Source organism: Schistocerca nitens, chromosome 5 (genome assembly GCF_023898315.1).
Source record: "Schistocerca nitens isolate TAMUIC-IGC-003100 chromosome 5, iqSchNite1.1, whole genome shotgun sequence".
Classification (NCBI taxonomy): domain Eukaryota; kingdom Metazoa; phylum Arthropoda; class Insecta; order Orthoptera; family Acrididae; genus Schistocerca; species Schistocerca nitens.
In genome coordinates this window covers 547899523-547911626 of record NC_064618.1, presented here as the reverse complement: position 1 = coordinate 547911626, position 12104 = coordinate 547899523, and the positions used below count along the sequence as shown (strand labels likewise).

Genomic DNA, 12104 nt, shown 5'->3' with positions numbered 1-12104 from the left:
CACAATTACGAGAAAACTAGCGTTTCGTGCAAAATTTAAGATTTCGTATAGAGTTCAATTATGAGGATTATTGGGGGTTAATACAGTGTTGGTGAGTTAGCGCGAGATATGTACGCTGATACTTCATCCCGTATCAGCAATGTGAGTGGGGTTGATCTGTAGCCTGCCCCAGACCTCTTCCATCAACAGTCACGCCATATATACTTCAATAACCGCCAACTGATCGCTGAACGATTTGTCAGGCGCCTCGTAACAATTGCGGAATGTAAATCAGAAGAGGCCTCTCTGCCGCACACACGCTACGGCGAGACACGTCCCCGTGTAGGAAAGCTGCGAATACTGCGAACCGAGCGCATTTAACGGCAGACGAAAAAGTCAGCTGTCTGCTCGACACACCAGTCGGAATCGGAACGGCAGGAGTGCGGCCTGAGCGGTAGCGGCTTCAGAGCTCGTAGACGTCGCGGCCGTTGGTGCGCCCTGCGCCGCTGCCCCCCGGCCGACAAGAGCCGGCCGAGCGCTTGATGCCGGAAGCGGTCTTGCAGAGCTCGCGGGCGCGCTGCGGGCTCGTGTAGGAGTACATGTTGTAGCCGGGGATGATGTGCACCCGCACGTCGCCGGACGGCCGCGCCGCGTCCCCGAGCGCGCCGCCCACGACGGCCGCGCCGGCCGCCCTCTGGCGGCGGGAGAACGACACGGTAGTCTTGCAGCAGCAGTAGTGGAACAGGTTGACGTAGGCGTTGCGGAAGTGACGGTTGGTGCAGCAGTAGAGCAGGCTGTTGACGCAGGACTTGCTGAGCGCGAACCATGCTAGGTTGTAGACGAGCTTCGCGGGCACACCGCGGCCGCCGCGCGCCGCCGACACCACCAGCGCGACGCCGAACGGCGCCCAGAAGACGACGAACAGCGCCGCCGAGTAGGCGTTCGTCTTGGCGAGCGCGTAGTCCCAGGCGAAGGTGACGGCGGGCTTGAAGCTGGGACGCGAGCGCAGCGCGCGCACGCGCAGGGCGGTGCGCGCGTGCCACGCGAAGGCGAGCAGCAGCAGCAGCGCGCCGCAGGCCACGTGGTAGGGCAGCGCGCCGGGCCCCGGCGGCCGCGGGCCGGGCCGCGGCGGCCGGCAGTAGAGCGGCGCCGCGTCCAGCGCCGTCTGCAGCGCAACCGCGCCCACCGCCGCCGCCCAGATGGACAGCACGGCGGCCGTGACGCGCGCGCGCGTGCACAGGCGCGCGTGGCGCTCGCGCGGCAGGCAGAGGCGCGCGTTGTTCTCGCACGCGGCCGCCGCCAGCGACAGCACCGTCACCAGGCAGCTGAGCGCCGCCACGGCCCACTGCAGCCGGCACACGGCCGGCGCGTCGGGCAGCCCCGCCAGGATCACCACCGACGACGCGGGCATCACCAGGCCAGTCACCAGCAGGTCCGCCAGCGCCACGCTCACCAGCAGCGCGTTACCTGCACACCGGAGCCGCCGCACACGAATCAAATAATATCGACGCCCTATTGTAAACAATATTTCGAGCGATTGTTTCTTACGTGACTTTGATTTATTACACAGTACTGCCAACCATAAAATATCTCCACGGGAAACCACTATTTAAAAAATTGTAACAACAATCTAGAAATATTATACAATGTCCACATAGTAGTCGCGGAAAATCAGGAGTTTTAGTGGAAAAATTAGTAATAAGTTATTTGCACAGAGCTTCCTTATAGTTTTCTAAACAACATGCCAAAAGTCTCCGACGATGAGGCTGCAGCTTCGTCTGCCATATTGGAAAATAGCAGAAAAAAATCACCTTTACGCATTTATATAGACAATGGTTGCATTTACGAGCAGAATACTTCTGCACAAAATAAAACAAAACAAAAATATCTATAAAAATTTTCCATGTACGGTACTGTCCTCGTGGAATTAACGGTTCACCTTCAAAATGAGTTTACATTTTCAATTTTTCACGGCGTAATGAACAGTCTATAAAATTTAGGGCATGCAGCCGCGCCAGTATAATTTCTTCCACTGATTTCGACCGTGTATCGTTCGGCAATCATAAGAGTAAGCCACAAGATTGTCGAAAATTTGCCAAGAGCGGCCTTCATCACTCGTTAATCATGGCTACGAACGAAACGAGTGATTCGTGTGCGCCTCAGCGAGCTTCCTTTGCGCCTGATCCCTCTCCTCAGGACGAGCAGGGACAGGCAGAGAATGAAACAGTCATGGAAAGATATACGAGAATCATGTCGCTCATGGAGCAGCAGATTAAAAATGGAAAGATAAGCCAAGCAGGACTTGCCATTATCAAGAACGAGCTTTCAGTTTGGGCTATTGCCCACGCTAAACTAGAAGGTAGGGTAGAGGAATTAGAAAAGGAGAATAGTAGATTAAGGAGTCAACCGACAAAGACGTGGGCGGCCGTGGCCGCGCAAGCGCCCACTAAGCGCCCACAAAACACGACAAAAGACACCATTGAAAGAATGACAAAGAGAACAGACACAGCAGTCTTCCTCAGGACACTACCTGGGCAAGACACAAGTGTGAAAAAGATTCAAGAATTATTTACAAAAAGCATAGACCCGGTGAAAGACAAAATCAGAATCAAAAAAGTTAAACCGAGTAGAAACTCTGTTATCGTAGAAGTAGCCTCTGAGGAAGATAAAAATAAATTGCTAAACAACGGTTAGACCGGCAGCGAGAGCGCATCGCTAGCTCCTGCTACTACTAAGGCGAGTACACCGTTTGCTTCTTACATATTTTACAAACAGCAGCGACTTATTTTCAGTTATCTGTGTAATTACTAGTTTATTTTTGTAATTTCTTGCGTGTTCGAGTGCTTACTAGGTAGAACCTTTTATTTCAATAACAGTGTTTTTGTACTTATTTGCTGCGCTTAGCTTTTAAATAGTTTTTCTGGGAAAGCCTAGCGTAGTTTTCGCGTCTCGTATTTCAGTGAGTGTTTCTTGATTATCAGAGTAGCTCATCAGAAGATTATCTTGGGAATTTGTCACCGTATAGAGTAGGGTAAACATAGTCATGTGTAGGGACTGTGGTTGTTGTGAGCGGACGCAAGGAGAATTGGCCACTCTTCGGGGACAGGTGGAGGCTTTGTCTGTTAGGCTCATCGAGCTCGAGGCGCAGGCGTCGGCTCGTAGTGGCGTTGGGGCAACTGTGGTGAGACCTATGCCTACTTCGGTGGCCTTGGAATCACATGGAACCCCTGATGTCGCTGCGTCTTCCGGCAGTGAGCATCTTACCGGTCAGCCATCACTCCAGGGTGAATGGCGGACAGTGGTGGGCTCGCGCGTGCCTGGCCGAAAGGCGAAGGTGGGATCTGGCCGCGTGGCGGCTGCCTTACCCCTTTCCAACAGGTACGGGGTGCTTCCTAGTGGTGATGACATCGTTTCCGAGCCACCACAGGATGCCTCGCCTGTTGGGCCAGTGGCCGATTCTCCGGCAAGGTCCCGACAGTCACAGAGGGCGGGCCTATTAGTTATAGGGAGCTCCAACGTTAGGCGGGTTATGGAGCCCCTCAGGAAAATAGCGGGTAGGTCGGGGAAGAATGCCAGTGTGCACTCGGTGTGCTTGCCGGGGGGTCTCGTCCGTAATGTGGAGGAGGCCCTTCCGGCAGCTATTGAACGCACTGGGTGTGACCGGCTGCAGATAGTAGCACATGTCGGAACGAATGACGCCTGCCGCTTGGGTTCTGAGGCCATCCTTGGTTCCTTCCGGCGGCTGGCTGATTTGGTGAAGACAACCAGCATCGCACGCGGAGTGCAAGCTGAGCTTAATATCTGCAGCATAGTGCCCAGAGTCGATCGCGGTCCTCTGGTTTGGAGCCGTGTGGAGGGTCTAAACCAGAGGCTCAGACGACTCTGCGACTATAATGGTTGCAAATTCATCGACCTCCGTTATTGGGTGGAGAACTGTAGGGCCCCCCTAGACAGGTCAGGCGTGCACTACACACCGGAAGCAGCTACTAGGGTAGCAGAGTACGTGTGGCGTGCACACGGGGGTTTTTTAGGTTAGAGGGACCCCCCCTTGGGCGAAACGATAAAATACCTGACGGCTTACCAGAGAGAACATTATCATCGTTGATAAAGAACGTCCGTCCTCAGAGACCAAAAACAGGAAAAGTTAACGTAATATTGGTAAACTGCAGGAGTATCCAGGGCAAGGTTCCTGAATTAGTATCTCTTATTGAAGGAAATAGTGCGCATATAGTATTAGGAACGGAAAGTTGGTTAAAACCGGAAGTGAACAGTAACGAAATCCTAGACACAGAATGGAATATATACCGCAAGGATAGGATAAACGCCAATGGTGGAGGAGTATTTATAGCAGTAAAGAATTCAATAATATCCAGTGAAGTTATTAGCGAATGCGAATGTGAAATAATCTGGGTTAAGTTAAGTATCAAAGGTGGGTCAGATATGATAGTCGGATGCTTCTATAGGCCACCTGCATCAGCAACCGTAGTAGTTGAGCGCCTCAGAGAGAACCTGCAGAACGTCGTGAAGAAGTTTCGTGATCATACTATTGTAATAGGGGGAGACTTCAATCTACCAGGTATAGAATGGGATAGTCACACAATCAGAACTGGAGCCAGGGACAGAGACTCTTGTGACATTATCCTGACTGCCTTGTCCGAGAATTACTTCGAGCAGATAGTTAGAGAACCAACTCGTGAAGCTAACGTTTTAGACCTCATAGCAACAAATAGACCGGAACTTTTCGACTCCGTGAATGTAGAAGAGGGTATCAGTGATCATAAGTCAGTGGTTGCATCAATGACTACAAGTGTAATAAGAAATGCCAAGAAAGGAAGGAAAATCTATTTGCTTAACAAGAGTGATAGGGCACAAATCGCAGAATATCTGAGTGACCACCATCAAACGTTCATTTCTGAGGAAGAGGATGTGGAACAAAAATGGAAAAAATTCAGAAACATCGTCCAGTACGCCTTAGATAAGTTCGTACCGACTAAGGTCCAAAGCGAGGGGAAAGATCCACCGTGGTATAACAATCATGTACGAAAGGTGCTACGGAAACAAAGAAAGCTTCACCATAGGTTTAAGAGTAGTCGAATCATAGCTGATAAGGAAAAGCTGAACGAAGCGAAAAAGAGCGTAAAGAGAGCAATGAGAGAAGCATTCAACGAATTCGAACATAAAACATTGGCAAACAATCTAAACAAGAACCCTAAAAAGTTTTGGTCATATGTAAAATCGGTAAGCGGATCTAAATCCCCTATTCAGTCACTCGTTGACCACGATGGCACCGAAACAGAGGACGACCGAAGAAAGGCAGAAATACTGAATTCAGTGTTCCGAAACTGTTTCACTGCGGAAAATCGTAACACGGTCCCTGACTTCAGCCGTCGCACGGACGCCAAAATGGAAAATATTGAAATAAACGATATCGGAATTGAAAAACAACTGCTATCACTTAGTAGCGGAAAAGCATCCGGACCAGACGAGATACCCTTAAGATTCTACAGTGATTATGCTAAAGAACTTGCCCCCTTTCTATCAGCAATTTATCGTAGATCTCTGGAAGAACGTAAAGTACCTAGCGACTGGAAGAAAGCACAGGTCGTTCCCATTTTCAAGAAGGGTCATAAATCAGATGCGAATAATTATAGGCCTATTTCACTTACGTCAATCTGTTGTAGAATAATGGAACATGTTTTGTGTTCTCGTATTATGACGTTCTTAGATAATACAAATCTCCTTCATCATAACCAACATGGATTCCGCAAACAGAGATCATGTGAAACCCAGCTCGCCCTATTTGCCCAAGAAATTCACAGTGCCGTAGACACTGGCGAGCAGATTGATGCCGTATTCCTGGACTTCAGGAAGGCATTTGATACGGTTCCGCACTTACGTTTAGTGAAAAAAATACGTGCTTACGGAATATCGGACCAGGTTTGTGATTGGATTCAGGATTTCCTAGAAGAAAGAACACAACATGTCATTCTTAACGGTTCAAAATCTGCAGATGTAGAGGTAATTTCGGGAGTACCGCAAGGAAGCGTGATAGGACCTTTATTGTTTACAATATACATAAATGACTTAGTTGACAACATCGGTAGCTCCGTGAGGCTATTTGCAGATGACACGGTTGTCTACAAGAAAGTAGCAACATCAGAAGACTCGTACGTACTCCAGGAAGACCTGCAGAGGATTAATGAATGGTGCGACAGCTGGCAGCTTTCCCTAAACGTAGATAAATGTAATATAATGCGCATACACAGGGGCAGAAATCCATTACAGTACGATTATGCCATAGGTGGTAAATCATTGGAAGCGGTAACGACCGTAAAATACTTAGGAGTTACTATCCGGAGCGATCTGAAGTGGAATGATCACATAAAACAAATAGTGGGAAAAGCAGGCGCCAGGTTGAGATTCATAGGAAGAATTCTAAGAAAATGTGACTCATCGACGAAAGAAGTAGCTTACAAAACGCTTGTTCGTCCGATTCTTGAGTATTGCTCATCAGTATGGGACCCTTACCAGGTTGGATTAATAGAAGAGATAGACATGATCCAGCGAAAAGCAGCGCGATTCGTCATGGGGACATTTAGTCAGCGCGAGAGCGTTACGGAGATGCTGAACAAGCTCCAGTGGCGGACACTTCAAGAAAGGCGTTACGCAATACGGAGAGGTTTATTATCGAAATTACGAGAGAGCACATTCCGGGAAGAGATGGGCAACATATTACTACCGCCCACATATATCTCGCGTAATGATCACAACGAAAAGATCCGAGAAATTAGAGCAAATACGGAGACTTACAAGCAGTCGTTCTTCCCACGCACAATTCGTGAATGGAACAGGGAAGGGGGGATCAGATAGTGGTACAATAAGTACCCTCCGCCACACACCGTAAGGTGGCTCGCGGAGTATAGATGTAGATGTAGATGAAAACTGAACTCGGTGGTCAAATGCGAACCACCGAGGAAAAGAAATGCTCTCGTCATACTATATGACGTTCCAACAATAATGTCCAATGACGAACTCTCAGATACAATCAGAATGCAAAACTTTGATGATATAGACGAAGAGGAATTCAAAAACAGTTTCAAATTAAAATTTAAAACTGGGCCAAGAGGTCGTGATGTTGTACATCACGTCGCCGAGGTATCAGCACAGATGTGGAGAAAAATAATAACAATGGGCAGAATATATGTTGGCTTTCACGCCATAAATACTAGGGATTATGTCGTGGTACCTCGTTGCCACAACTGTGGTGACTTGGACCACGTCTTAAGGCTGTGCACCAGGGAGCCGGCATGCACCAGGTGTGGGGAACACGGTCACGGCCGCAAAGATTGCAAGGCGGCGGCAGTCTGCATACCATGCAAGAATCGCGGGAAGAAGTCTTGCGGAGCCACAGGCAGAAACTGCCCGACATACAAAATGTTGGAGCAAAGGTTAATTGCTAGAACCGACTATGGCTGAGCCCGGCATACCGAACAGGATGCCAAAGCGAAAGTCCCCGAGCAAAAGGAGGAGGGACGCCATGAGGGCAAACAGATTCAAGGATTTCTTGAGGTCGCTCTCGGGCACCACTAAAACTGAAACAATAGACAAAGCTATACAAACCGAATTTACAACTATGGACATTGGCATACAAACTGATCTCCCCCTCATGGTCGAAACTCTCTCCTCTGAAAGCCGGGGAACAAAGCCGGAATTACACCAGCAACGGCAAGGGCATCCTGTGGCTGTGGCAACGCTTAAAGACAATCATAATCAACAACCCATACAAGAAAATACAGTAACAAGCTCGAGTACGAGCCCCATAATACAAAGTTCACCAATAGTCAGACCGCCACCAGTTGATCCAGTCAGGGTGTACCCCAATTTGGAGTACACCATGCAACTATCCAGGTTGGAGCAGCCGGCTACCCTGACCACTGCCTTACGACATGTGGTCCACGTAGGGCATAAAGAAGGCAGAAAGATAACCTTCTCGGTTATGGAGGCTGTTGACAGGATCCAGCTAAAATCAGTGAATCTTCCCACCGACTTCGGAGCCTTGCGAGATCTGCTCATGAAAGTTTTTGAAAGACGAGGTGAGACATTTAATCTAAAAGACATTTACGAACAATCAGTTGTAGCACACGGACGGATTGCATTCGACTGGAGTAAGACTTGGCCACATGACCGAATACATACTTACTTCCCCTAATGACGAAAATAACTATTGGACAGCTTAATACTCATAACAGCAGACTCGTTATGCAAGAGCTCCGAAGGGAGGTGGAGGAGAGGAGACTAGATGTACTCTGTCTACAGGAGCCATACTCCCTGGCCGGAAAAATAGCTTTTGCTGCCGCAGGCTGGCAAATAGTCAGCAGAGGGGACGACCCGAAGGCAGTAATTATAATTGCAAATAGACTCCTGAGAGGCACTACGCTCTCGCAATTCACAACAAGCCACTGTAACGTCGTGGAGCTTCAAACCCCTATGGGGACCATAACTCTCATAAACATGTACTTCCAGTACGGAGATAGCATAGAACATCACATAGACCACCTAGCGAGAGTCACCACGGCGTTACAGGGAAGAAAGCTCGTGATAACAGCTGATATCAATGCCAAATCTCCCCTGTGGTACAGCGGCACAAGGGACGCTAACGGTGAAAAATTTGAAGAATTCATAATGGCATCACAACTTGTGGTCGCAAATAAGGCCGGCAATCCTCCTACCTACGCTGCAGGGGGAGGACAGGGCACAAATATTGATGTTACTCTTGCAACTCCAAATATGGCAAACATTATCCAAAACTGGAAAGTCATAGAAAATGCTACCACAAGTGATCACAATCTAATATGTTTCACCCTGGGAGGAAGAGAGTGCCGCTGGGCCACGGGGTGGGAGGTGCAACTGAACTACAGGAGAGCAAGTTGGGAACGTCTAGCGAGGGAGTGTGACATTCCTCCATTACCAGAAGGTGACATGCAACTGGACATAGACGTAGACCAGAGAACAGAGGAACTGGTGAATGCAGTGACAAGAGCGGTGAAAGCAGCCGTACCGACGAGGAGGAGGGCCATAGCGGCATCTCCGTCACCATGGACTGCTGAACTGGGAGAACTGCGTCAGTCTGTCAGAAGGCTGAGGAAGCACTACCAGCGCAGTGTCGTCTGGCAGGAACGACAAAGGTGGCAGATGCTATATAGAGAGGAAAAGCGGAAGTTCCAAAAGGAACTGCGCGAAGTTAGGATGAGAAGCTGGGAAAACTTCGTGCTTAACCAGCTAGTCACTGACCCATGGGGGCTTCCGTACAAATTGGTAAGGGAAAAAATCCGCTCTCCTCTGGAACTATCAACAGTCAGGCACGGGGACGGGATGACGGAGTCCTGGCAGGAGACTGCGGGGGTCCTTCTCCGGTCCCTGTTGCCTGACGATAATGCGGATGGGGAGACAGAGGGGCAGAAGCAACTTAGAGATGAAGATCAAGAAGAATATATCAATGAAACGGCTGTCTACCCCTTCTCAGAGGAGGAGGTGGCAACCCACATAAGATCACTGAAAAAAGGGAAAGCACCTGGGCCAGACGGCATTGTGGCGGAGGTGGTGCAGTTTCTGGCGCCTCAGCTAATCGCGCCACTAACACATCTATATAACGAATGCCTCAGACAGAAAAGATTCCCGAAGAAATGGAAAAATGCGAACGTAGTTATTATAAAGAAAGGACTAGATAAGGACCCTGCTGAAGTAAAATCCTACAGGCCGATATGCCTGTTAGACGTATTTGGCAAAATATTAGAGAAATTACTAGCTGACAGATTGACAGCACACCGAGTTTTGTGTGGGATGAGTGACAGGCAGTTCGGATTCAGGCCGGGGCGATCGGCATCTGATGCAATTGCCCTGCCGGCCGAGGTCTGTGACTCGACCCCGCACAAATACGTGGTCGGCATCATGGTGGATATCAGTGGCGCCTTTGACAACCTGTGGTGGCCTTCGCTCTTCTCCTGCTTGCGGGAGAAAGAGTGTCCAGGGCCGCTATATGGTTGCCTGAGGAGCTATTGTAAGGATCGGGAGGTCTGGTTATCATCATCTAGCGAAAGAGTTGGGAAGGTAATTACAAAAGGATGTCCCCAAGGTTCTGTCTTAGGACCCCTTTTTTGGGACATCCACATGGAGCCTTTATTAGACAGATTGCAACAAAGTAATGAGGTGCTAGATGTGATAGCCTACGCGGATGACCTCCTTCTGTTGGTCGGTGGCCGTAGCCGCGAAGACATTGAACCGAAAATAGAGACAGCATTAGATAAACTCCAACAGTGGTGCCACACGACTAAAATGACGATTGCACCTAGTAAATCCACTTACTTATTACTAAAAGGACAACTCATCAGAAACCCGACAGTAAGAATAGACGGTTCACCAGTTCTCCGACGACGAGAGACACGCTACCTGGGAATTATCATTGATGAGAGGTGGAACTTCGGAAAACACATTGATACTGTCACCCAAAGAGCCCTTCAGATATTAAATAATCTCATTTCAATAGGTCACAAAAGATTTCATCTTCCTCCACACTTAATAAAACTCTATCACAATAGTATTTTAACCTCAGTTGTGGGCTATGGCTCGGGAGTCTGGGCGCACAAGCTCACGAGGGTTGTGCCCGCCATGGCCGTGAGAAGGGTCCAGAGAAGCATGGTACTAAGAGCAGTAGGTGCCTATAGAACATCTCCGGGAGGGGCCCTATTAGCCATAATGGGGCTTTGCCCCCTGGACATAAAGATAAGGGAGCAGGCGGCGTGGTTTTGGGCCAAGAAAGGAAATCATGAAAAGATTGCTGATATTATGGGTATTAGAGTGGGGGATAAAAGAGAGATAAGAAAAAGAGGGGAGGAGCTCTGGCAGGAGACCTGGGAGGCAGAAGAGACGGGACGAAGAACGTTCCAGCTCCTACCTGATGTCAGGGAACGACTTGGACTGAAGTACTTCGAGCCTACGCGAGGGTTGATCCACTTTCTCACTGGCCATGGACCCTACCCGACTTACTTATGTCGATTTGGGAAGCGGCCAACACCGGCGTGTGACTGTGGTGATCCGGAGGGTACACACGAGCATGTAGTTTACGAATGTCCCCTCTTCAATGATGTTGCCGACGCACTACGAGATAGACTACCCAACCACGACACATACCAACTACTCAGACAAGAGGAATCATTTCAGATCTTAAACACCTTGGCTAACGAGGTATCTCGAAAAGTTCTCATTGACTATTTAGGCGAGATACAATAACCACCAATTGCGTCTAGGAGCCCTATTCCTGTGCCGCCTGTGCGTGGACTGGCCGACTACATCTAAGTTGGAATCCGCCACGTGCAGGACTAGGGGGAGTAGGGAACCAACACCGATCGTGACACACACCGGATTTGACGTAGAATAAGTTAGTTTTGTAGGACTTAGTTATAGGAATTTGAGATAGGGACTGCAGCGAATTAACATCGAGGCCTGCCCAGTGCCAGGGGCATGCTCTTCGGGGTTAGCTCGAAGAGCAAGGCAAACGCAAGTAGGTTTATATCTTTACTGGCACACATGTGACGCTGCAGTATATATAAACAATTTAATTTAGTCATAGGAATAGGAAATAAAGAGTATATGTAGATATTAGATGCCCATTGTTATTAATATTAATATAACTGTAGCTCACCAACTAATACTAAACTAGCTGCAACATTTCAATACAAATGTATAAATGTTTAGGACCCACTAATGTAGTAAGGTAGTGGGTTATTTTGTATAATTATAATGGTTTTGATAATAAAGATTTTTTTTTACAAAAAAAAAAAAAAAAGAAAAAGAGCGGCCTTCTATGCTCCACCGCGGCGGTACGCGCCTGCGTGTTACAGACGCTTATCGGCAGCAAAGAGATACGTTTACACACGCTCCGCCTGTGGCAAAGGCGTGCAGACATTCGGTTCGCTTATCGATGTATGTTCGGCGGCCATGACATCATGATGACTTCTCTGCACTTCGATTATCCCAAGAGCTGGATTCCATGCTTTGTCCAAATTAAAACCATTATCTATTTATTATTTAGCTTGTCTAATCTCTATAGCTTCCTTGAAGACAGAATG

At 48.6% G+C, this 12104-nt stretch overlaps 1 protein-coding gene across 1 annotated transcript in view; it reads right to left on the bottom strand.

Moving 5' to 3' along the window:
• Nucleotides 1–442: 442 nt before the first annotated feature.
• LOC126260570 (alpha-1A adrenergic receptor-like) overlaps nucleotides 443–12104 on the bottom strand; it is an 82814-nt gene continuing 71152 nt past the window's right edge. Inside the window, exon 3 of the mRNA XM_049957905.1 lies at nucleotides 443–1446. Within this exon, the coding sequence (XP_049813862.1) occupies nucleotides 443–1446 (1004 nt within the window). The remainder of the gene's footprint in view (nucleotides 1447–12104) is intronic.